This window comes from Podarcis raffonei, chromosome 8 (genome assembly GCF_027172205.1).
Source record: "Podarcis raffonei isolate rPodRaf1 chromosome 8, rPodRaf1.pri, whole genome shotgun sequence".
NCBI classification, from domain to species: Eukaryota; Metazoa; Chordata; class Lepidosauria; order Squamata; family Lacertidae; genus Podarcis; species Podarcis raffonei.
Window position 1 is genome coordinate 7862139 of NC_070609.1, and position 26714 is coordinate 7888852.

At 50.2% G+C, this 26714-nt stretch overlaps 1 protein-coding gene across 1 annotated transcript in view; it reads left to right on the forward strand.

The window, feature by feature from the left end:
• Window positions 1–377: 377 nt before the first annotated feature.
• LOC128420286 (protein jagged-1b-like) overlaps window positions 378–26714 on the forward strand; it is a 60688-nt gene continuing 34351 nt past the window's right edge. Inside the window, exons 1-3 of the mRNA XM_053401884.1 lie at window positions 378–721; window positions 5122–5424; window positions 24629–24692. Of these exons, the coding sequence (XP_053257859.1) occupies window positions 395–721; window positions 5122–5424; window positions 24629–24692 (694 nt within the window). The 5' untranslated portion in view covers window positions 378–394. The remainder of the gene's footprint in view (window positions 722–5121; window positions 5425–24628; window positions 24693–26714) is intronic.

A 26714-nucleotide genomic window follows, 5' to 3' on the forward strand; every position in this document is an offset into this window, starting at 1 on the left:
GCGCCTTAGCTTTTCGTTTTGGAGGAAGGGCTGCAGCCGTGTGCGCGCAGGGCTGGGGCAGTCCCTCGCCGGAAACCCCGAAGAGGAGCTGCTGCCGCTGCTGCCGGCCCGTGCAGGCACCCAGGGGCGCGCTGCCGGCCCGAGTCCGCGCGCTCCATCCCTCGCCAGGAGGAGGAGACGCAGCGTTTCTCCGGCTGGCGCGCCCTGGGCGCAATGAACCCCGCGCGCCGCGAAGGAACCGGTTGCTCCTCTTGGCCGGTCCCGGTGCCGCCCCCTCCCTGCCCCGGAGGGTCGGGAAACTATGCTGCTTCTGCCGCCGCGGCCGCCGCCCCCTTAGCTGGGCGGAGGGCCAGGGAAAGTGGCCGGGCGACGAGGCTCCACCCCGGCGCGCGTGATGTCAGGCGGCCCTGCCCAGCGCAGCCAGAGCGCAGCCGGGCGTCTTCGGCAGCAGCGGCAGCAGCGACGGCTCTGGCTCCGGCTCCCGATCCGAATCGGAGCTGCGCTCCCGGGAGGTTGGGCACCGTCGGCGGCGTGGCCTGGGCAGCGAGTCCTGGATGCCCCGCGCTGGGCGACCGGCCAGGGGCTCCCATTGCCGGGGCGCCGCGGCCGAGGGGCAGAGGGCTGCCCGCCACCCACCGCCGCCAGCACAATGAGACGGCGGAGGACCCCTGGCGACGTGCTGTGCACCTTCGTCTTCCTCCTCTGCTACGCGAGGCCCCAGGTGAGACCCCCGCTCCTGGGACACCCACCCGAACCCTTTTGCTGGGTGCCCGGGAGGTGCCCGATTGGGGCACCCAGGCACGCCTTTCCAACACTCGCGGTTGGGGTGGGCGCTTGAAATGGGTGCACCAACCCCACGCTGGGAGAGGCAGGTGCCAACTTTGCCCAGGCATGCCCAAGCCTCTGTTTACCCCAAGTTGAGAGCTGCAGGTTTTGGGTGGTAGGGGTGCCTAGAATTCTCTCTGGGGTGGCATTTGGAGAGAGGCACCAGGGCACCCGGGCTCTTTGGCTGGGCGTGGGCACCACTCGTCGAGGGCTGCTTTGCACCCATCTCCGGGCTCTCAACCGCCTCCAGGTGCCACCTTGCCCATGCCAACCTCAGAGAACCCTTTGCGCTCTCGTCTCTGCGCATCACACCCTGTCCAGAGAGAGAACTGGACGGCGCAATGCCTTTGAGAGCTAGGCGTGGTGTCTTGCTGGCCAGCCACAAGGCAGGGAGCATCAATGCGCCATGTGGAGAGCATGTCTGCACCTCCACACTCGCTCCAGTGCCTGCTTGGTTGGATCCTGAGCTGGCTTTGTGTCTTTGCCCCAGAAGCTGCTGAAATGGGGTTGAGAGAGGCGGGCAGGGGATGTTTTTTCAGGGGGGCGGGGAACAGACTGGGGGAGAGATCTGTGATCATAGGGGGGGTGCTCCCTTGCCTGAGTCGACATGCCACCATCTTTGGGGCATCTGGTGACACACCGACTGCTGGGAGTAAGCGCCAGCGAAGGCACCATGCGCCGGATCGTTCTCTCGGTTTGCTTGATATACCGGTTGAGCAACAACTTTCTGCCTCCCCCTCTAAAAAAACGCCGGGATTTGTAGTTTGGCGAGGCAGCTAGACTGCTCTGTTATTAGATATTTTCCCAGGCCCCCCCTTCCCGTCACAGAACTACAGTTCCCCCAGTTTCCAGTCCCGGAAGGAGGAGGAAGGAACCTGGTTAAACTGGTTAGGTGTGGATACATCTCTTTGGTGTTGAACCAGCCTCAGCCCCCAGGGTAGCTCTGGCACTGGATCAGACCCTGCTGTACTGGGCTTCCGTTTGCAGCTGGGACGTTTGTTTGCAGGATCCTAGAGGGTCCTATCTGACCCCTCCTCACTTCCAAGGAACTTGTAGGAGGAAGCCACTGCGACCTCCCCGTGTTTTCCCCGCTGCCACCAACCAGGGGTGAGAAGAGGGCATGCGATCTTGCTTTTGGTTCGACTGCTGCTGTGCTGTGTGGCAGGTTGGCAGCTGCTCTGCTCCACCCCAGAGTCATCTGCATCTCTGGGCTGGGAGGGAAGCAGTCACCCCATCCCAGAGGCAGCTTTGAGTCAAGCTCGCCCCACGACTGGCAGCATCTCAGAAGTCAGAGCGGGTTAGGGAGGCACAGCCGGCCGAGCCTTTTCAGGCGGTGAGGTTTGGGCGCCATTAAGAGGAAGATCTGAGGGCCCCGATCCTTTGATCGGGTCTTCTGTAGAAGCCGCATGGAAAGTGGACCGTGTGGGAGCCCCTAATATCATCTGCGGGGGGGGGGGGGCGCTATAGTTGGATCAGGGCAAAGGGCTGTCTATTCCAACATCCTATGGCCAACCAGATTTTGTTTCCTAGAACTGTAGAGTTGAAAGGGACCCCAGGGTCATCTAGTCCAACCCCCTGCAATGCAGGAATATTTTGCCCAATGTGGGACTCGAACCCGCAACCCAGAGATTAAGAGCCTCTCCCAGCTGAGTTATCCCAGGCTGTTTGTTTTCTACCCTTCCTCTCCTCCAAGGAACTTAAGGTGGCATGCATAGTTCAGCCCCCTCCTCAGTTTATCCCTAGAATAACCCTGGCAGGTAGGTTCGGCTGAGAGGCATTGACTGGGGATTTGAACCCTGGTCCCCCAGGTCCTAGTCCAACACTCTAACCCAGGGGTCAGCAACCTTTTTCAGCCGTGGGCCGGTCCACCGTCCCTCAGACCATGTGGGGGGCCGGACTATATTTTTTTGGGGGGGGGGAATGAACAAATTCTTATGCCCCACAAATAACCCAGAGATGCATTTTAAATAAAAGCACACATTCATGTAAAAACACGCTGATTTCCGGACTGTCTGCAGGCCGGATTTAGAAGGTCAATGGGCCTCATCCGGCCCCCTGGCCTTAGGTTGCCTACCCCTGCTCTAACCACTGCACCCCACTGTCTCCCTGGGCCCACCTCCCGTTGTGCAAGAGCACTTGCGTGCCTCCTGTTTCGTTTCGGCGGAATGGGAACTTCCCGGTGGATCGGGTCCCGTGGTGCTTGGCAAGGAGGCAGGGCGCTCCGTGGATTTCGCACCTGGGGCGCCTGCTGCTGGCTCGGGTTCGATTTCCTTGTTCAGACACGAAACAAAAGGCTGGCAGGGTTGGTGCGTCCGTGTGTGTGTTTTTGAGAGAAAAGCTTCCTTTCTTGCCGTTGCAAATGTTCCGGAGGCCGCAGAGTCCTGTGGGGAGCTGGCAAGGGCCGGGTGGGCTGGACCAGGTGGGCAGCAGCCCCCCTCCCGCTGGTGGCATTTGGCATCCCTGTGGCTCCACATCTGGCGGGCGCAAAGGGCAGAATGAGGAACCTCCCTGCCCGTAGGGCTCTCTGCAGGAGAGGGGGGCAGAGGTGAAATCCTGCCTGCTGCGATTCCAGTAACGCCCAGTACCCCCTAGGGAAGATGGATTTCCTCATTGGGGAGGGCAGGGAACGGATCCGGCCTCCCCAGCTACGAGCGGGGAAGGAGGTGGGGGACATTTCGACCCCCTGCCCCCAGCGGGCAACACTCTCCCTTCCAACCAAAATACATTAATTCTTAGCAGTTTCGTAAGTGGGGATCTCAGAGTTGGGCGTTAAATTCTGGGGGCTCTTGCCCCTCCCTGAGTAGAAATCATGCCCCCAGACCTGGTTATCTTGGCCTGGGATCGGGGCCCAACCAACCTGAAGGACCTGCTTTGACCTAGCAGTGTGATGTGCTCGATAATGGAAAGAGTGCTTCTGAACGCGTGCAGAGTTCGTTTCCCTATCCACAGCCAAAGATGTGCAGCTTGCATTCCCAGTCTGAGAGTGAGATTTCTCTGCAAGCTCCTTCTTTTTCGTGGGTTCCCCTGAGCATGCGCAGATGTTCCTTTGCCAGGGAACAGGCCGCAAGGGCAAGCTTGGAAATTTCTGCCGCGTGTGAGGTTTGTGACACTGTGAATGGAACACCTGGGCGGGCTTCTCTCCAGCAAAGGAGCACCTCTCTGCACGTGCTCAGGGACCGCACAGCCATAGCTGTTTGGGGGGCTGTGCATAAGGAGATGCACTCCACATATGCTCAGAGACACCATTTCCGTGATTATGCGTAGCTTAACAATCAAGCCCTGGCACTCGAGGCTGGATAGCTCAGTTGGTAGAGCATAAGGCTCTTAATCTCGGGGCTGTGGGTTCGAGTCCCGTGCTGGGTGAAATATTGCAATGCAGGGAGTTGGATTAGGTGACCCTCGTTGTTCCTTCCAACTATACATTTCTGTGAATCTATGGAACAGGTACTGGGGCCCGGCTCTGATTCACAGCCAGCCCTGATCCTGATAGCCAGATCTAGGGGCATAATTTCTGCTTTGTGTGTGTGCGTGCATGTGAAAATCCCCAAGAAGTCCATACAACTTGGGATGTGGGTGGAGCTGGGGGGGAAGGCAGCACCTTTCAGAACATGAAAACGAAAAATATTTTTCCTGCCCGTGAACACCCAGAGGCATTTGGCCGTGCTGCTGTTGACAGCATCAGAACTCTGGATGCGGCAGATCTTTTGGGTCTGAAATCACTGAAATCCGAAATCACTGTCAGACCAGGAGGACAGATTCGGATGCCATTTTTTGGTTGGAGTTTAAGCATTGGCTGAGCGGCGGACAGTGCAGGATGAAATTTGGTTTCAACGGCCTTGAGTGCTTTCGCAGCCTCATATGAAGTCTCCCCCAGATATACTGTGCTGATTTTTTGTACTTTCAATTTTTTATTTTATCGATTCATTTGATTTACTTCAATTTTTTTTTTTAATGACAAGTGTGCCTCTTTCCTAAGAACACAGGAAGAGTTTGCTGGATCAGACCAATGGCCCTTTTAGCCCAGCATCCTGTTCTTACAGGGGCCAACACATGCCTGTGGGAAACCAGTCGCCAGGATTCGAACACAAGACCCCCCCCTCCCCTCCTGCTGTTTCCAGCAACAGGCCTTCAGAAACATTGTTGCCTCCAGCCTTGAAGGCCAGGTGTCTCGATGGATTTGTCTACCACCCTCATTCAGAGCTGCCCAAATTGGGGGCCGTCACTGCCTCCTGTAGCAATGAGTTCCGTAGGTCAACTGTCCCAATCTCTCCTCTCGGTCTTCTCTTCCCCTTCCAGGTCTCCGAGGCGGCGGGAACCTTCGAGCTGCAGATCCGCTTTGCCCGCAACGAGAAAGGGGTGCTGGCTGACGGGCGGTGCTGCCGCGGGGGCCTGGATCCGCCGTGCCCCGTGGCGCAGCAATGCCACGCCTTCTTCCGGGTCTGCCTCAAGGAATACCAGCTGCGGGCTCTGCCCGGGGGCCCCTGCGTGCTTGGGGCTGCCACCACACCCGTCCTAGGGGGCAATGTCTTCTCCACCCCTCACCAGAAGAAGAGCGATCACGCCGGCAGGGTGGTGATCCCGTTTGATTTTGCCTGGCCGGTAAGGTGGATTCGGGGTCCTTCTCTTGGTGGGTGGGTGGGTGGGTGGCAGGTATGGGTGCCACTAAGAGGGGAGCTTGCGAATTCCTCAGGGGGCAGGGAGGGAAATAAGCACCGGAGCTTAAGGAAGCTGGCAGTTGCAGCCCTCTGACTCAGATGCCCTGGCTCAGTGGTGATGGGGGGAATGGCATTCTGCACATGCTCAGGGGCTCTCTTCACTTCGCTTCAGGCCTGACCTGAAGTCTGCCCGCTTCCCCTTCCAGGTGGGCGAGTGGCTTTAATTTAAATAGTGCTGAAGTGTTTTCACTATTTTTCTTTTAACAGAAATGTTTTAATTCTGATATAGTTCAATTGCTTTTCCGCTATTGCCTTCTGCATGTGGTTAGCCTTCTTTTGATTTGTGTGAGCTGCCTTGAGTCTGGGGAAAAGGTGGGATATAAATAAATATAATAATAATAATTAATAATAATAATTTTTTAAAAATTAAGAAGACTGTGCATGCGGTTTACAAGCTTCAGCCTAGCTGGAGCTGGCTGCAAATTATCGCATAGATGCTCTGCGGAATGTTCCCCTCTCTGCTCCCTTCTCCCAATTAACTTCCGTCTCCAGGGTCTACCTTGTGACATCACTAGGGCCTCCCATCGTGACATCACCAGGGGCCGCCCCCAGGTCTCAGTTTTGGGCCCTGAAATCTGAAGCCCAGCTCCCTGTCATTCTCCTCACTAGGTAACATTCCCCTTCCAGAGCTGAGAATACAACCAGGCATCTTGTCAGCCATTTTTTCTTGACTAGAAAGGGGCACAAACTCATTCCAGGCACTGCTCTGACTTCACAACCTAAAGCATAGGAAAAGATGCAGACAAAGAGAGAAATGCCTGGATTAACTGAAGCCGGTGTGCAAGCTTCAGCGTTTCACAGAACGCTTTGGCACATTGCGTCAGGGATGGCGCAGAGCTCTGTGAAACCCAGAAGCTTGCATACTCTCCCCTCCTCCTGTTGTCTTAAGTCTTTCCAATTGCAAACCATTTCCATTCACTCCACAAAAATCTCCCTTTGAAGGGTGGCGATATTTTGGAGGGTGGGGTGTTAACCTCTGAAATTGGAGACAGTTTCTTTTGCTAGTGGGACCCAGGTGCTCTTGGCGAGGGGCCGAGGGGGAGGGAACAGCAGAGAGCCAGGGGAGAGGAGAGCCAGATGGACTTTGCTTTGACTCTCTTTTCCCCTGGGGGAACTGAGGCAGATGCAATATCTCACTTGGCCAATCAACTGGGCAAGGCAGCTCCTGTACAAACTGCCTGCCTAGTGATTTATTGATTTCCGGAGCTTTTATCCGGCTGCCTCCGATGCCAAAGACACAGAAATAGGTGTGTGTGTGCATTCCATTTCCTCATTCTAATTAATTAGGTCTCTGATTATATTAGCCCAGTGGGAAATGGGGGGAAGATTCTGAGCAGAGGGAACCCCGTTTCTCGCCCTTCACCCCCAAATGCCTGCAGGAGGTGGGAAAGTTTCAGTTTCGAAAATTTCAATTTCGTTGTTCTGTACGGGACAATGACAATAAAGATTATCGTGTCGTAAAGGATAGGGTTGGTCCTAGCGTCAGGACCCCCGGGACCTGGGAAGACTCCTGTTCCTTTTGAGATTATATGTTGGAAGGGGGAATTCTTCCACTTGCAACTTCACCCCTTACGGAAACACAGGGAGGGCAAAAGTTGCATCCTGGCCAAGTTGTCTCTCCAAGCTGTTCTTAACAGCAGAAGAACCTGCAGAGACCTGGATGTGGCAACCCTTGTTTTCAAAGTCGAGAGCTGCAGACGGTTGCTAGGGGAGGGGGAAAACGCCTTCTTGGCTCCCCACCCACCCGCTCTCCCTTTCAGATTCTGTCTTGAAAGGGTGAAAATACAGGGCGTGGATCCGCTCCTAACCTGAAGCGATCTTTGCTCTCTGCCTCTACCAGATCCAGATCTGGTGTCGGGTGTGGTCCTCCTTGTTTTCCAAAAAGAGGGTTGATGCTCATGTCTGGCCTGCCGGATAGGGAAGAGACGCTCTGCACGTGTTCAGAGGTACTCTTCTCTATATGAGTAGCCGTTTAAGTATTCCGTCTTGGGGAGCTGTTATTTGAAACAGGTCCCGGGGCTAAGGAACACCCCCCTCCCCAGCACATTGTGGCTCAAGCGACGGGCTGGGTAGGTGCCAGGATAGATTTCCCAGGGTTTAATGGGCGCGGCTGCTTCTGTTGACATCCCCTCTCTCGAATGTAACCCATAAGAACTTGTTTTAGTGGGACAGGATCTGCTAGACTTGCCTTTTACTTGTATCAGTGTGTTTGCTTGTTGAGGTTTCCATTGATTCTGTTCATTGTAACTGATTTTTGCTGTACTTGCAAGTTGCTTCGAGTCATTTTTATGAGCAAAGCAGCTAATAATAATAATATTTAATAATAATAATAATAATTTGATGTGGCAAATGGGTGCCCTCTCAGTCCTCTTTTACCAAGAGGATTCCTTCATTGCAGGGGGTTGGACTAGATGACTCTTGAGGTCCCAACTCTATGATTCTACAAAGATGATGCTAGCCACCTGCAGCCCTTTAAAGCCCTGGTATTAAAAACAAGAAGGGACGTGAATGGCGCTGTGGGTTAAACTACAGAGCCTAGGACTTGCTGATCAGAAGGTTGGCGGTTCGAAGCTCCCGTTGCTCGGTCCCTGCTCCTGCCAACCTAGTACAGTGGTACCTCAGGTTAAGTACTTAATTCGTTCCGGAGGTCCGTTCTTAACCTGAAACTGTTCTTAACCTGAAGCATCACTTTAGCTAATGGGGCCTCCTGCTGCTGCCATGCCGCTGGAGCACGATTTCTGTTCTCATCCTGAAGCAAAGTTCTTAACCCGAGGTAATATTTCTGGGTTAGCGGAGTCTGTAACCTGAAGTGTATGTAACCCGAGGTACCACTGTAGTTCAAAAGCACGTCAAAGTGCAAGTAGATAAATAGGTACCACTCCGGCGGGAAGGTAAACGGCGTTTCCGTGCGCTGCTCTGGTTTGCCATAAGCAGCTTAGTCATGCTGGCCACATGACCCGGAAGCTGTACGCCGGCTCCCTCGGCCAGTAAAGCGAGATGAGCGCCGCAACCGCAGAGTTGGCCACGACTGGACCTAACGGTCAGGGGTCCCTTTACCTTTACCTATTAAAAACAAAGCGTGTGTTGATTTTCTCTGAAAATTCTGAGGCCTCTTATTTTTATCCACACCGAAATGTCCCTTAATGTCATCCAAATCGGGGGAAAGACCTCCTCCCCAATTAATGGGCAGAGAGCGTTTTCTTTCGCTCCTTTTAACCTGATGAAAAGTGTTCTTTTCAAGTGCTTGGGTCGAAATTTACATCCGGCCTCCAGCACACCCTACTGATGCTTTTTTGGGGCGCAATCTCTGTTTGGACAGGCTGGTCTGCCGTTTCTGTTTTGTTCCTTTTAAAAGGTCCACCTGGATTTGGAAAGGCAGTGAGAGTGAGGAAAGCCCAGCCGTTCCTCTCCTCCGGCCCTGGGAAAGGTCACAGAGCATCGATGACCTTTGACTCTATGGGGCCCGCCCCAGATGCCTTTCCCCGCCGCAAGGGCACGGTGGCTAAGTGGGTGGGATACTTTGGCTCTGGGTTAAAAGCTTCCGCTGGCTTGTATATTCCATCTGCCTCTCATTTTCCCTTCTCCGAGCGGATGGCGGAAATCGCTTTGGAAATACCTGTCTGGGGTCAGGACTGTGCCAAAGGTTTGCTGGCACAAGCAAGGCTGGCGCCAGAATCTGGCATCCTTGGGCATTTGTTGTTGGAGACCTCGCACTCTGTGCCCTTTAGCTTTCTGGTCTCCCCACCAGCGAGCAGTGCTGGGAATCCCAAACCTCTAGCTGCCATTTTAATTTCCCAGAATGCCCCGGACTTAGCCACGTTCCAGGGCATTGTGGGATATTTAAATGGTGAGTTGATGCTCCTCTGCCTGCCACAGGCAGGTAGGCGTGCCAGGGCCCACGGACAAAAAAAAAAAAGGGAGTAGCACTAATCCTCTGGCACAATGGGTTAGTTGCGTCTGGCTGTTAACCAGAAGGTTGGTGGTTCGAGTCCACCCAGGGATGGCTGTGGGCAGAGGGTTGGACTGGATAACTCTCGGGGTCTCTTCCAACTCGTACAATTCTACTTCAGTTGAGACAAAGCACCCTTAAACTTTGAGCCGGTCCTGAGGACGAACGCAGACAAGTTTTGCGGCGCCACTTGCGAAAAGAAGGACACGCTTCTTGTAGATTTCACTTCTCAAGCCGAAAGCCAAATTCTGCCATCTGTGCTTTGTATTAATTTACTCTGCAAATGTTGGTCTTCCACCAGGGTGGCCACTTAGCGCATTGCCGAAAAGAGATTTGTATTAAAAAAAAAAAAGGCTAAAAGAGATTTGCATAATTTTTATGCATAGCTGAAAATTTAGAAATAACTCAAATTTATAAACAGAAATGCAAGCAGTCTGGGTGCCCATTTGGCCTGCTGTCCTAGATTAGGGTTCCTCCTCCTCTTCCTCCTCCTTCCACCTTTATTGTCCAAGTATCTCAAGGTGGTGTACATGGTTCTCTTCCCTCATTTCATTCTCACAACGACCCTGTGAGGTAGGTTAGACTGAGAGATGGACATTGGCCCGAGCTCACCCAGTGAGTATCATGGCTGAGTGGGGGATTCGAACCCTGCTAACTCTGACCATTGCAGCGACAACCTTTGGAAGAGAGGACTGCCTTCTGCACAAATGGTTGCCCTAAGAGGGTCATAGGGACGCGAGTGGCGCTGTGGGTTAAACTACAGAGCCTAGGGCTTGTCGATCAGAAGGTCAGCGGTTCGAATCCCCGCAACAGGGTGAGCTCCTGTAAACGGCGATTCTGTGCACTGCTCTGGTTCACCAGAAGCGGCTTAGTCATGCTGGTCACATGACCCGGAAGCTGTACGCCGGCTCCCTCGGCCAGTAAAGCAAGATGAGCGCCGCAACCCCAGAGTCAGCCACGACTGGACCTAACGGTCAGGGGTCCCTTTACCTTTAAGTGGGCATAGGATTGCAGCCTTAAGCAAATACCCTACCAGATTGGGCCAATGGCTGACCTGGGAAACCAGAAATCAGGACTCGAACACAGGATCACTCTCCTCTCTCCTGCGATCTCCAGTTACTGGTATGCCGAATGTTACTGCCTCCATCCATGAGAGCACAGCCACTGATAGCCTTCCCCCTCCATGAATTTCCCCAATGCTCTTTTAAAGCCATCTAACTTGGTGGCTGGGACGCGGGTGGCGCTGTAGGTAAAACCTCAGCGCCTAGGGCTTGCCGATCACATGGTCGGCGGTTCGAATCCCCACGGCGGGGTGAGCTCCCGTCTTTTGGTCCCAGCTCCTGCCCACCTAGCAGTTCGAAAGCACCCCTAAGTGCAAGTAGATAAATAGGTACCGCTTTATAGCGGGAAGGTAAATGGCGTTTCCGTGTGCGGCACTGGTGCCGGCTCGCCAGAGCAGCTTCGTCACGCTGGCCACGTGACCCAGAAGTGTCTCCGGACAGCGCTGGCCCCCGGCCTCTTAAGTGAGATGGGCGCACAACCCTAGAGTTGGACACGACTGGCCCGTACGGGCAGGGGTACCTTTACCTTTACCTTTAACTTGGTGGCTATTGCTGACTCTGGTGGCAGTGAGTTCCAGAGTTTAACTCTCTGCGCTGTTCCTCATGCACCTTCCAGCTGCCCTGGTATGTTTTGAGCCATTGATAACCTATTGGAGGACATCTTTTCCCCCCTGCATATCTCCTTGAGCCAAGAACCATGACCCTCTTAAAGGTAAAAGTAAAGGGACCCCGACCGTTAGTTCCAGTCGCAGACTGTAACTTGGCTTCTCACAGTAAGGGAACCGCCAGAAGGCCCTCGGCGCTGGACCTCAGTGTCCGGGCAGAATGATGGGGGTGGAGACAGCTTCAGAAACTGCGACAGCTTCTTCAAATCTGGGAGTGTCCCTGGAAAATAGGGACACTTGGAGGGTCTGTAATCACACCCTCAACAAGCCAGGGATCCTCACCTGAAGGAGCGTCTTCACCCCCATCATTCTGCCCGGACGCTGAGGTCCAGCGCCGAGGGCCTTCTGGCGGTTCCCTCATTGCGAGAAGCAAAGCTACAGGGAACCAGGCAGAGGGCCTTCTCGGTAGTGGCGCCCGCCCTGTGGAACGCCTTTCCAGCAGATGTCAAAGCGATAAACAACTACCTGACATTCAGAAGACATCTTTAGGCAGCCCTGTTCAGGGAAGTTTTTAGCGTGTGATATTTTACTGTATTTTTGGTTTCTATGGAAGCCGCCCAGAGTGGCTGGGGAGGCCCAGCCAGATGGGCGGGGTATAAATAATAAATTATTATTATTATTATTATTATTATTATTATTATTATTATTATCACCCCCCCTCAAAAAAACCAGGATTCTTTGCAGGACTCTGCAATAGTTAAAGTGGTATCAAAGCAATATTTGTTGAAGGTGCTGCGATGTGAACTCTAACTCAGAGCCAGGCCTGTGAGCTCAGTGTGGTGAGGAGCTCCTAGCCATGTGCAGAGTGCTGCATCCTTGGGCTTGAATAACCCCCCCCCCACGCCTGCCCACAGCCTCTGAAGGGTTGCATTTCAGAAGGTGGAAATGAGCTTGCTAGATGCGATGCAAGATCTCCGTGTGCAGCGGAAAGGTGAGCCTATAATGTGGCCGTTTTGATATTCTCTCTCTTTCTCTCTCTCTCTCCCAGGGGAATTCCAGCGCTGGGAGGGCAAAGAAGGGTTGAGATTCCTCCGCCTCCTTCTCCCCCCCAGCTCTTTGTGTTATTCTGCCCATCCCTCTGGGGTGGGGGGAGGGCAGAGAAGAGGAGCGAGATCTGGAGATAAATAACTTAATTAAAGTCTCTCTCCTTAATTGATGCAAAGTCACTTTCCTCGCCTCCTCCCCAGATGACGGCTTAATTCTCCGCCGCAGCGCTCTGGGTCTGCTGTGCAAGGCTCTGAGGGGGGAGACCTGGGCAAATTTTGGGGCCTGGGTTTTCTGTGGGTCAAACCCATATCCTCCTGCGAATTTTTTTTAAGGCAGAGCTGTGGGGACTGGTTTGGCCCCGCAAGTTGTTTCCTCTAAGCCAGGCAATTCAGCTGAGGTTTCTTGAAGGCAAAGGAAAAGTATTGTGTGCCTCCCAGGTGTCTTCCAAGTTTAAGGACTAGAAACTTAAAATATATAAATATTTATTGATTTTTCAAAACAGAACACCACTTTACAGACTTCCTGTCCCACCAGCCTTCCACGGTTTCCAAATTTGCCCTTAAATGCTGCATATTTCATATATAATACTCAATACATCCATCCTAACCTATTTATCTTAATAATTAGAAGGACTAGAAACTTGATTTAGGAGATTTGAGAGCCAAGGCAATCAGGGTGGGAAGTTTCAAGAGATTCCTGATACCACATTCTGTAGCTTGGCAAGGCTGCTGTAAAGCAGACCAGAGGAAGACCATGTTCATACAGTGGTACCTCAGGTTACATACGCTTCAGGTTACAGACTCCGCTAACCCAGAAATAGTGCTTCAGGTTAAGAACTTTGCTTCAGGATGAGAACAGAAATTGTGCTCCGGCGGTGCGGCAGCAGCAGGAGGCCCCATTAGCTAAAGTGGTGCTTCAGGTTAAGAACAGTTTCAGGTTAAGTACGGACCTCTGGAACGAATTAGGTACTTAACCTGAGGTACCACTGTACTATAAATTTAAAGCGCTTTGATACCGCTCTAGACAGCTGTGACTTCCCCCCAAAACCCCTGAGAGTTGTTTAGGGTGCTGAGTTATTAGGAGACACCCCCCTTTCCCCTCCCAAAGCTACAGTTCCCAGAGTACCCTGTGAAAGAGGGGTTGATGGTTAAACCACTCTGGGAATGTTAGTTCTGGGAGGGGAATCAGGTCTCCAGACAGCTCTCAGCATCCTTATATTTCCCCCCCTAATATTTTGTTGGAAGCCTCCCAGAGTGGCTGGGGGCAGCCTATTCGGATGGGTGGCAAGAAATAATAAAATTATCATCAACAACATCTGCCCGGACACTGAGGTCCAGCTCCGAGGGCCTTCTTGCGGTTCCCTCACTGTGAGAAGCCAAGTTACAGGGAACCAGGCAGAGGGCCTTCTCGGTGGTGGCACCCGCCCTGTGGAACGCCCTCCCACCAGATGTCAAAGAGAAAAACAACTACCAGATTTTAGAAGACACCTGAAGGCAGACCTGTTTAGGGAAGCTTTTAATGTTTAATAGGTTATTGTATTTTAGTGTTTTGTTGGAAGCCACACAGAGTGGCTGTGGAAACCAAGCCAGATGGGCAGGGTAGAAATAATAAATAATAATAATAATAATAATAATAATAATAATAATGGCTTTTTTTCAGCCAGAACTCAGTTCCAGCACCTCTCAGGTGGACTCCATTGCCATTATAAGTGAAGTGTTTTGGCATCTTTTTTTTCCTAGAAAAACAGAACTGATTATTATTATTATTATTAAACTACAGCTCCCAGAATCCTTTGGGGGAAGCCATGACTGTTTAGAGTGGGATCAGAGTGCTTTATATGTACATTGCGAATGTGGCCTAACACTGAGTGTTTAGATTTAGCATGTGGGGGGTTTAAACTGGGTGGGGGATGTCCAGATTCAATTTAAGATTAAAACCTTTATTTCAGAACATGCCCACAGAACATTAGAAAATGACTCCCAGCGCCTGGCATGCAGAGAGCCATTTACAGAGGAGGTAGGACAAGCCAGGGATAGCCTTATCCTCTGCGAATTTCCCTGATCCTCTTTTAAAGCCATCCAAGGCCATCTCTGCCTATAGTGGGAGGGAGTTCCGCAGTTTAACCACGCTCTTGGCTGCAGAAGCACTTTTTTTTGTCTGCCTTGAGTTCCAGGAAATCACACCTTGTGGTTCAGAAAACCTCCCTGCTGCTTTTTCTGCCAGCTCAGCGGTGAGGAGGTTGGCTCAGACCCCAGTCCTCCCAGCAGCCCCAGTGGAAAGGAAGCGGGAAGAGTTTAGAGAACAGGCGAGGGGGTGGAAGTTTATAAAACCAGGCGGGACAGAGGAAAGCTTTTCTCCGTCTCTCGCAACGCTGGAACTGGTGGACGTCCAGCGAGCGGGAGATACAAGAAAGGACTTCTTCATGCAGCGCATAGACTGTGGAACTCACTGCCACCGGAGGCTGCGATGCCACCGACTTGGGTGGCTTTAAAAGAGGGCTGGATGAGAAGCCTGTAACGGCTTCTAGCCACAATGGCTCTCTTCTGCCGCCACAGTCAGAGGCATCAAAGTTGCTGGTTCGAATCCTGATTGCTGGTTTCCAACAAGCTGATGTGAGAAGAGGTTTCTGGACGAGATGGGCCATTTGCTCTTCTTATGTTCTAAGAGTCCGAGCCCCCCAAAATTTCCTCTGATTAAAAAAAAGGGACATCCTATTCCATAATAATAATAATAATAATAATATTATTTATACCCCACCCATCTGACTGGGTGGCCCCAGCCATTCTGGACCGCTTCCAACATACATAAAGCATAATAAAACATTAAACAACTTCCCCACGCAGGGCTGCTTTCAGATATCTTCTAAAGCAGGCATCCCCAACCTGTGGCCCTCCAGATGTTTTGGACTACAATTCCCATCATCCCTGACCACTGGTCCTGTTAGCTAGGGATCATGGGAGTTGTAGGCCAAAACATCTGGAGGGCCGAAGGTTGGGGATGCCTGTTCTAAAGGTTGTATATTTACTTATCTCCTTGGTTCGGGGGTCGCATAACTCCATACCCTCCAACATTTCTCCGATGAAAATAGGTAAAGGGACCCCTGACCATTAGGTCCAGTCGTGGCCGACTCTGGGGTTGTGGTGCTCATCTCACTTTATTGGCCAAGGGAACCGGCGTACAGCTTCCGGGTCATGTGGCCAGCATGACTAAGCCGCTTCTGGCGAACCAGAGCAGCGCATGAAAACGCCGTTTACCTTCCCGCCGGAGCCGTACCTATTTATCTAATTGCACTTTGACGTGCTTTCGAACTGCTAGGTTGGCAGGAGCAGGGACCGAGCAACGGGAGCTCACCCCGTCGCGGGGATTCGAACCGCCAGCCTTCTGATCAGCAAGCCCTAGGCTCTGTGGTTTAACCCACAGCGCCACCCGCGTCCCAGCAGCGCCACACATCCTAAGGAAAAGCGGGACATTTCGGCATCAAATCAGAAACTGGGATGGCTTCTGTAAATTCAGAACTGTCCCTGGGAAATAGGGACATAGGGAGAACAGGGAGGTGGCCCTACGGATTTTATGGGACTGCACCTTTCAGCATCTCTGAGCATTGGCTTGGCTGGCGGGCAGGAGATGGAAACACAACAACACCTGGGGTGGTTTTTGTTAGATGTTTCTCCCCGTGCTGACCGGCTCTGTCAGGTCCCAGGCCAGCGAGCTGAAACCTAACCAACTGGCTCACAGCCTGAGGCCAACAGCTGGGTCTTGGGGTTCATCATTCCACTCGACACACACAAGCACTCGCTCCCAAGGATTCCAGTAAGCCGGAGCCGAGAGTGTGCTGAGCACTGAAAAGTTCTAATTGCATTTAATAAATAGGAATGCATTCATTTAAATGGATTGTACGAAGGCGTGCATTTAAATATTCAAATGCTTCGGAGGGTAATAAATAAACAGTAGCAACAGAGCCGTCTGCAAACGTGGCGTTTTGCAAACAATGAGAAAGCAGGGGCAGGGAACGACACAGAGAAAATGGGGTAAAATAGTGAAATATAAATTATTATTATTATTATTATTATTATTATTATTATTATTATTATTTAACAGGGGTAGGCAACCTAAGGCCCGGAGGCCGGATGCAGCCCAATCGCCTTCTCAATCCGGCCTGCAAACGGTCCAGGAATCAGCGTGTTTTTACATGAGGTTGAATCCTGATAAGATAGAAGTACTGTTTTGGGGGGACAGGGGGCGGGCTGGTGTGGAGGACTCCCTGGTCCTGAATGGGGTAACTGTGCCCCTGAAGGACCAGGTGCGCAGCCTGGGAGTCATTCTGGACTCACAGCTGTCCATGGAGGTGAAGGTCAATTCTGTGTCCAGGGCAGCTGTCTCCCAGCTCCATCTGATACGCAGGATGAGACCCTCCCTGCCCGCAGACTGTCTTGCCAGAGTGGTGCATGCTCTGGTTATCTCCCACTTGGACTACTGCAATGAGCTCTACGTGGGGCTACCTTTGAAGGTGACCCAGAAACTACAACTAATCCAGAATGCGGCAGCTAGACTGGTGACTGGGACTGGCCACTGACACCATATAACACCGTTCCTGAGAGATCTGCATTGGCTCCCAGTACATTTCCGAGCACAATTCAAAGTGTTGGTGCTGACCTTTAAAGCCCTAAACGGCCTCGGTCCAGTATACCTGAAGAAGCGTCTCCACCCCCATAGTTCAGCCCAGACAATGAGGTCCAGCTCCGAGGGCCTTCTGGCAGTTCCCTCACTGCGAGAAGCAAAGCTACAGGGAACCAGGCAGAGGGCCTTCTCAGTAGTGGTGCTTGCACCATGGAACGCCCTCCTGTCAGATGTCAAGGAAATAAACCACTATCTGACTTTTAGAAGACATCTGAAGGCAGCCCTGTTTCGGGAAGTTTTTAATGTTTGATGTTTTATTGTGTTTTTAACATTCTTTTGGGAGCCGCCCAGAATGGCTGGGGAAACTCAGCCAGATGGGCAGGGTATAAATAATAAGTTATTATTATTATTATTATTATTAGTAGTAGTAGTAGTAGTAGTAGTAGAAGAAGAAGAAGAAGAAGAAGAATGTGTCCTTTTATTTAAAATGCATCTCTGGATTATTTGTGGGGCATAGGAATTCATTCATTCCCCGCCCCCCCAAATATAGTCCGGCCCCCCACATGGTCTGAGGGACAGTGGACCGGCCCACAGCTGAAAAAGGTTGCTGACCCCTGATTTATACCCTACCCTTCTGACTGGGTTGCTCCAGCCACTCAGGGCAGCTTCCAACATAATATAAATACACAACTAAACACCAAGCATTACAAACTTCTCATTACAAGGGAAGGGAAGTTTTTAATGTGTGACATTTTAATGTATTTTTAATTTTTGTTGGAAGCCGCCCAGAGTGGCTGGAGAAACCCAGCCAGATGGGCGGGGTACAAATAATAATAATAATAATAATAATAATAATAATAATAATAATAATAATTATTATTATTATTATTATTATTATTATTATTATTATTATTATTATTATTACAGTGATACTTCGGGTTACATACGCTTCAAGTTACATACGCTTCAGGTTACAGATTCCACTAACCCAGAAATAGTACCTCAGGTTAAGAACTTTGCTTCAGGATGAGAACAGAAATCGTGCACCATTGGCGCGGCGGCAGCAGGAGGCCCCATTAGCTAAAGTGGTGCTTCAGGTTAAGAACAGTTTCAGGTTGAGAACGGACCTCCAGAACGAATTAAGTACTTAACCTGAGGTACCACTGTATTATTACAAGGCTGCCTTCAAATGTCTTTGGAAAGTCAAGTGTGGTTCTTGCAGTTACCTGCATTTAAACTTATGGGGCAATCCTGCTCAGAAGTACATCCCTCTGACTTCAGTGGGGCTGCCACTTGAGCAGGTGGGGTTAGGGTTGCAGAGGATGAGGACTTATAGAATCTCAGAATTGTATTGGAAGGGACCTGAGGGTCATCTAGTCCAACCCCCGGCAATGCAAGAATCTCAACTAAAACATCCATGACAGATGGCCGTCCGACCTCTGCTTAGAAACCTCCAAGGAGTGCATTGTGCCACGCTTCCAAGATCAGAGACAGGCTTCTTTGGAGTACCAGTTTCTGGAGAACAAGCTCAGAGCTGGTTGCCTTCACAGCAACCCTGTGAGGCAGGCTGCCGGTGTTCCCCTTTCACAGATGGCAAAACTGAGGCTCTAACTTTCCCAAGTTCGCAGGGGCTCTCTGGAGCAGAAAAGAGTACTGTACTTTTCTGTCAATAAGACGCCCCCGTGTATAAGACTACCCCAATTTGGGGGACTCCAATTTAAGAAAATGGGGGGGCGAGATGACACAGAGCTGTTGAGCTTTTTTGGGGGGGTTGCCAAAAATCGCTCACCCACATGCATTGCTAAATCCGTCTCCCATCTGTCCCATCACCGGCAGAGTTGTTGAGCTGTTTTTGGGGTGGAATTGCGGGAAATCGCTCACCCGCCGCTAACGATCCCAAAGACCCACAGCCGCCAATCAACCGCGCTATTGCCACAGAGACAGCCAATCGCAAACAGGCCTCCACAGACCCACCAATCACCAGCCCCGTCGCCGCAGAAAATATCCTGCTCACGGCTGCAACCAAACACACACCCCATGCGCTATCCATGTATAAGACGAGGGCAAATATGAAAACAAATTTTTAAAGAAAACACCCTAGTCTTATACGCGGGAAAATACGGTAGCTCGTTCCCAGCTGCTTAAAGGAATACGCAGGCCCTTTGCTCCCATTTGATGCAACGCATCTGAAGAATATTCTAAATTTCGGGGAGCAGGTCCTCGGGGTTCTGTCCAGCTAGAGTAGACCCCTCCCCACTTAAATGAATGGACCTACATTAATTCCATGGGACGCGGGTGGCGCCGTGGGTTAAACCACGGAGCCTAGGGCTTGCGATCAGAAGATTGGCGGTTCGAATCCCCGCGATGGGGTGAGCTCCCGTTGCTCGGTCCCTGCTCCTGCCAACCTAGCAGTTCGAAAGCACACCAGTGCAAGTAGATAAATAGGTACCGCTCTGGCAGGAAGGTAAACGGCATTTCTGTGTGCTGCTCTGGTTCGCCAGAAGCGGCTTAGTCATGCTGGCCACATGACCTGGAAGCTGTACGCCGGCTCCCTCGGCCAATAAAGCGAGATGAGCGCTGCAGCCCCAGAGTCGGCCACGACTGGACCTAATGGTCAGGGGTCCCTTTACCTTTACATTAATTCCAGGGGGTCTACTCTGAGTAGGACTCGTGTTGACCACAACCCTCATTGTTTCCTTTCATCTATCGAGTTTCTCAAACGTGGGAAATCTCACGAGACGCGTTTCCAAGTCAGGGTTTGGGTTGGCTTTCTGTAGAGTGCCCACCCCTTGAGCTCTCTTTCGACAGATCCGATCCAATGTCAGATCCGAGTTCCTGTGTGAACATTTTCCATCCGCCCTACCTGCGAGCAAAGCTGGGTTTCCCCAAAAAGGGAGCTGTGGGGGCGATCAGGGCTTGCGACTCTCCCTTTCCTTTCCTCTCTCTTGTGTGCCAAAACTAGATCTTTGTGTGGGCAGAAGGAATTTGCGATGAACCTTGCCAATCTCTCTGAGCTCTCTTCCCAGCTTTGGAGTTCTGGTGGTGGTTGAGGGAGTGGTGTCCGAGGGCTACAGCTCAGAGCCAGGGAGACGTTCTCTTGTTTGTCTCCAGATCTCCCCAAGTGCAGATGAAGCGTTGGGAAAATTTTGTAATGTGCGAAAGGGGTATGTCATAGAGTTGGAATGGACCATGTGTGTGTGTGCATGCGTGCGTTGGGATTTTGGGAAGCCGAACTCCTGGATTCTGTCCACCGATCCTTTGTTCTCTTTCGTGTGCCTCAGTTTCCACTTCCCTAAAATGGGTGCAGCCATCTGCCCCACCCAGATCCGAAATTTTATTTATAGAGATATTTATATATATTATAAAATATTTATTTACAGTGGTACCTCGGGTTACATGCGCTTCAGGTTACATACTCTTCAGGTTACAGACTCCACTAACCCAGAAATAGTGCTTCAGGTTAAGAACTTTGCTTCAGGATGAGAACAGAAATCGTGCTCAAAGCGGCGCAGCAGCAGCCGGAGGCCCCATTAGCTAAAGTGGTTCTTCAGGTTAAGAACAGTTTCAGGTTAAGTACAGACCTCTGGAACGAATTAAGTACTTAACCCGAGGTACCACTGTATTTGCAAAAATAAATCAGATAAATAAATAAAATAAATCAGAGTGGTTTACAACAAATGTACATAGAAGCCGTACAATAAAAGCAATATTTTTAAAAAGTTAAAATCGGGAATCAACTAAGCGTTGTGGGAAAATGTATCCTTTTTGGATGAAGTTGTTGTTGTTGTTGTTGTTGTTGTTGTTGTTGTTGTTGTTATTATTATTATTATTATTATTATTATTATTATTATAATATTTGTACATAGCCCTTTATCCAAAGAGTCCTGGTAGTTGTATTTTTTTAAGGGCTTTGGGGGGGGGGTAAAATTGTTGTTGTTAATCCGTAGATCTCATGGTGATTCACACATAAGATCACAATACATTCCTAATGAACTGCATATGAACTGGAGGGGTTGCACCAGTAAAGAATCATTTACTTCAAAGTGAAAGCGCGTTTACTGCTCAACCCTGCTTTAGTAATTACTATTTCATTTTATAACGATGGATGGAAATTAAAAGATGAAAAACGAAACTGTCAAATAGCCACGAGGAATGAGTACTTTGTGCGCGAGTTAAAATAATAACAAAGTCCAAGTAAAGACGATTGACGTTATCAGATCATCCAAGTCTAGTTCCAGATTCACCAGGCTTTGATGGGGGCTATTTTGAAAATGATGGTTCTGCTGTATATTAAATAAACGGATGAAAATGCATTCTGTGAATTGCCTGCATAGGCCTGGAAGAGTTTTCAGCTGGCGTTCAAAAGTTGAAAGAGAAGAGGCTTGCTGAATCTCTAGTGGCAGAGAGTTCCATAGGACCGGGCTGGAGACACTAAAGGCTTGGGTTTTTTTTGTCATTGTCAAGTAAGCCTCACTAACTCGGGAAACAACGAACGATGTTCCTGCAGTTGATCTCAGTGATCTCAGCGATTGAGCTGGGATTTGAGGGTGCAGGGCTTGGTAAATTACTACAATGACATTGAACCTGGTATTTCCTTTATTTTAGGGTTGCCATATTTGAAAAAATGAAAATCGGAACACAAAAGTTGTTGATCTTCCTTCTTGGCCAAAGCTCTTGAGTTTATTTTTTGCAAAGAAGAAGCTATTTTTTAGGGAAATTGCCAAAAAAAATCTATACCTCCAATATGGGAAGGTTTCCCTGGACATTAAAAACGATTTACGAAATCGAGTATAGGGCGGTATATATAAATTCAATAAATAATAATAATAATAATAATAATAATAATAATAATAATAAAAAATTCCTCCCCGACGCCATTTTTGATGGGCGAATCCTGGCTATGTCCAGGAAATTCCAGACGTATGGCAGCCCTGCTTTATTTCCTGGTATGTGGAGCCGGCCCTACTATTAGGCAAAATGAGGCCACTGCCTCAGGCGGCAAAATGCTTGGGGCGTGGGGAGTAACAGGCCCCTCTGTTGGAGGACTGAGCATGTTGCTGCCCTGCCCCTAAATTTGCGCCTCAGGTGTTGTGGAGCACACTGTCCTGTCACCAGTGTTGGATTAAGATTTGGCGGCCTGCCCAGTTGGCTTCTGTATGTGGAATGGGGTAGACGTTGGGGCCGCCATCTTGTCATTCACCTTTGTTTCAGGAATTTATGTATAGGTTGGGGGCGGGTTGCCCCTCCAGCAGATATCATGCACATGCAGCCCACTACCAAAACCAGCACAATCGCTTTTGTGACTTTTGTGATTTGTCCCCACAAAACACCCCATCACAGTTTCTTCCTATCTATTCAAAGGGTCTTTGCTGCACCATACCAAAAGTAACAATTCACTGATAAATGCATCTATGCACTGGCTCACTGGGAAAACTTCAGAAATTCATCTAGACATGTGAGCTCAGCTACTCAGCAGCCCCTCTGCCTAAGTGATAATTCCTGGCATCCTGATACCTGAGTGCCAGGCAGGTAGCCATTCCAGAAATAACAAACCCAGATGAAGACAAAAGGGTGTAATTAACTTGGCTGGGAAATGTAAATATCTCTTTTGCTTCACTTGATGGGTGTTTGGTGGAGGGCAAGGAGAACCATGGGGCAGGGTCCAGGATGCTCAGATTACGGCCACCAGACCTCCCCTTTCATGATGTAACCGTGATGTATGAGTGATGTAGTTTGGGGGGGTGTAACATGGGGATGAGCAGCTAATAAAAGTTTGGGGGGTCTTTTGTTCGGCGCTTCCATCTTGTTCCACCTGGTGGCAGGTGGGAGTCCTGTCGCGACAGTCTTCAATAAAAACCAAGCCTACTGGCTGCTGTTTTGCTCTGGTATTCCTGGCTGGTGTCCTTGTTTTTTGTCCAAGCGAGCCCTCAGGTTTCTCCGTTAACACCTTGTTCAGCAAAAGGTCTTTGGCTGGCCCTACTGGGATGGCTGCTGGAGAGAGAGTCCCTTCCCCACCTTCTTCGCAGCTTCTGGGAAATGGGGCACGCCAGTACCGTGCCACATTCATTTAAAGCACTGTGATAGCACTCAAAGATCACTGCAGATGGTGACAGCAGTCACGAAATTAAAAGACGCCTGCTTCTTGGGAGAAGGGCAATGACAGGCCTAGACAGCATCTTGAGAAGTAGAGACATCACCTTGCCAACAAAGGTTCGTATAGTTAAAGCCATGGTTTTCCCAGTAGTGATGTATGGAAGTGAGAGCTGGACCATAAAGAAGGCTGATCGCCGAAGAATGGATGCTTTTGAATTCTGGTGCTGGAGGAGACTCTTGAGAGTCCCATGGACTGCAAGAAGATCAAACCGATCCATTCTGAAGGAAATCAGCCCTGAGTGCTCACTGGAAGGACAGATCCTGAAGCTGAGGCTCCAGTACTTTGGCCACCTCATGAGAAGAGAAGACTCCCTGGAAAAGACCCTGATGTTGGGAAAGATGGAGGGCACAAGGAGAAGGGGGCGACAGATGAGGAGATGGTTGGATAGTGTTTTCGAGGTTACCAGCATGAGTTTGACCAAACTGCGGGAGGCAGTGGAGGACAGAGGTGCCTGGCGTTCTCTGGTCCATGGGGTCACGAAGAGTCGGACATGACTAAACGACTAAACAACAAAAAGCACTCAAAACCATCATGTTCCCCCCCAAGGAATTCTGGGAGCTGTAGTTTGTGAAGGGTGCTGAGGGATGTCAGGAGACCACAGTTCTCCTCACAGACCTACAGTTCCCAGAGTGGTTTTACAATCCATCTCTCTTCTCAGGGAATTTTGGGAAGCTGTGAGGGGAATCACAAAGAGTCGGACACGATTAAACGACTAAACAACAAGTGAGGGGAATTAGAGGTGTCCTAATGACTCTCAGGGGACGCAGGTGGCGCTGTGGGTTAAACCACAGAGCCTAGGACTTGCCGATCAGAAGGTCGGCGGTTTGAATCCCCGTGACGGGGTGAGCTCCCGTTGCTCGGTCCCTGCTCCAGCAGTTTGAAAGCACCTCAAAGTGCAAGTAGATAAATAGGTACAGCTCCGGCGGGAAGGTAAACGGCGTTTCCGTGCGCTGCTCTGGTTCGCCAGAAGCGGCTTAGTCATGCTGGCCACATGACCCGGAAGCTGTACGCGGCTCCCTCGGCCAAGAAAGCGAGATGAGCACCGCAACCCCAGAGTCGGTCACGACTGGACCTAATGGTCAGGGGTCCCTTTACCTTTAATGACTCTCAGACCCTTTTTAAAAAAGATAAAATATAGTTTTATTGATTTCCATTGTATAACAACAATTAAAAAGCAAAAAAAAGGGGGGGGGAGGAAAAATACAGAAGCAAAATCCCATTTTATCCCCCTCCGGGACGGTTCAGTCTATTTAAGTTTAAGTCCAATCTGTGATTTCGGTGGTTTCCATTCTTCAGTAAAATGTTTTATAAAAGGAGGCTATATTTCATCAGAATAATTTCCAGTATTTGCATTATTCAACGCATGCAATCTCTTTGCCAGTTTTTCCTGATTCAGCTGTTGACCATACATTCTGTTTCCAACGAGAAAAACAGAATGATTTCCAGTTCTGTGCCACTGGTTGGCATGTTCCTACAAAAATAAAAATAATTAGTCCTTTATAGCAAAGGTCAGATCGCCCTTAACAAACTACGACTCCTAGGCTTTTTTTGGGCTGGGGGGAAGCCGTGGCTGTTTAAATTGGGATCATGGTGCTTTACATGTATGGTGTCCCAGGATGAAAATCTCCTGTAACCAAATGCCTTGTTCCTTCTAGCGCTCATACTCTCTGGTTCTGGAGGCCTGGGATGCCGTCAACGCTTCTGACGTCACCAGCCAAGGTAAGGAGCTGTTCTCTCACCTGCGGGAGCCAGGAGGGTGGGGTTCCAGACAGGGACACGGTTAGGATTTGAGACCCTCCATGTTCAGAGCCATAGCTGTCAAGCATCCCTTATTTGGCGGGACAGTCCCTTATCCCAGCGCCATGTCCCGCTGCTGTCCCTTATTGATGATGTCCCTTAAATAAGCTACTGAAGGTAATGGGGCCCTTTCTGTGTCCAACTGTCCTTTGTCAACAACAAATTGTTGCTGTTTTTTTGTGTTGAATATGTGCTATATGGTAATTTATGGACCTAATAGGTATCTAAAGGCATTTGCACGCAACAAAATATGTATTTCATCAAAGTAATTGTCGATCCCTTATTTTGGCTGCTGATCCCTTATTTTCGAGGCTGCTGGTCCCTTATTTTCAAATCTGTAAGTTGACAGCTATGTTCAGAGCAGTCTACCCCTGAATATCAGTTGCAGCAAAGGAGGTCTCTTGCCTTCAAACCCTGCTTGCTTGTGGGTTTCCCAGGGCTACCTCACTGCCCACGATGGAGGTCTAGGTGAACTGCCTTTCATCTGATCCAGCAGAGCGCCTTAGCTGTCATCATCATAATAATAATAATAATAATAATAATAATAATATTTTATTTATACCCCACCCTTCTCAGTTCAGAAAACCGGGCTCAGGGCGGCTAACAACAAATTTAAAATACTGAATTGATGCAACAAAAAACAGCATAAAATACCGTATAAAACGTGAATAACAATAAATTCAGAATTCAAAAATCAATTTAGGGGGGAAATCCATCCAATAAACATTAGATGATCACCAGGGCTAGCTGGCTAAATTAGTCCTGTTTGGGCCAGCGAGGAGACCAGGGGAAAATTAGCTGTGGGATCCCAGAGCAGGTAATCTTCATAAAAAGGGGAGGGGAGGGAAGGAAGGGGAATAAAAGATCAGGCTAAGTTCAGATTGAAAGCCAGGCGGAATAGCTCTGTCTTACAGGCCCTGCGGAAGGAAGTTAAATCCTGCCAGGCCCTGGTCTCATGGGACCAGGTCGGAGCCATCACCGAGAAGGCCCTGGCCCTGATAGAGGACAATCCACCAATATGGTGGAGGCACAGAGGCAAGGAAGCTTCTGCAAAACCGGATGAATATAGTTTCGGGTTTCTTTAATGCATTTGCCACTCTGCAAATGACTCACAGGCAGGCTGCCACATGGACCTTATTGTGGACTGGTAACTTGTGCGGGCCCATATGCAGCGCCGTCCAGGTGCCGGACTGTAGCAGGGTGGTAAATCTCTTGTTTTGTGTGGAAAAGGTCCGTATTGCCCTACTCGCTCTACATGGGGCTGCCCTTGAGACTGACCCAGAAACTGCAGCGGGTGCAGAATGCCGCGGCGAGACTCCTTACGGGGTCTTTGCTGCGACATCACATTCACCCGGTGCTATACCAGCTGCACTGGCTCCCGGTGGAGTACAGGATCAGGTTTAAGGTGCTGGTTTTAACCTTTAAAGCCCTATACGGCCTAGGACCCTCGTACCTACGGGACCGCCTCTCCTGGTATGTCCCACGGAGGACCTTACGGTCTTCAACCAAAAACATCTTGAAGGTCCCAGGCCACAGAGAGGTTAGGCTGGCCTCAGCCAGAGCCAGGGCTTTTTCGGCCGTGGCCCCGATCTGGTGGAACACTCTGTCACAAGAGACCAGGGCCCTGCGGGACTTGACATCTTTCCGCAGGGCCTGCAAGACAGAGCTGTTCCACCAGGCCTTTGGTCAGTGCGCAGCCTGACTCCCTCCTTTGGCAATCTTTACAGGACTTAAGCTTAATGGTTGCCATCAATTGGGTTTTAATAATTTTTTATAATGAAATGTTTTTAGAATGTTACACTATTTTATTGTTGTTAGCCGCCCTGAGCCCGGCTTCGGCTGGGGAGGGCGGGATATAAATAAAATTTATTATTATTATTATTATTATTATTATTATTATTATTATTATTACAGTGGTGCCCCGCAAGACGAAAACAATCCGTT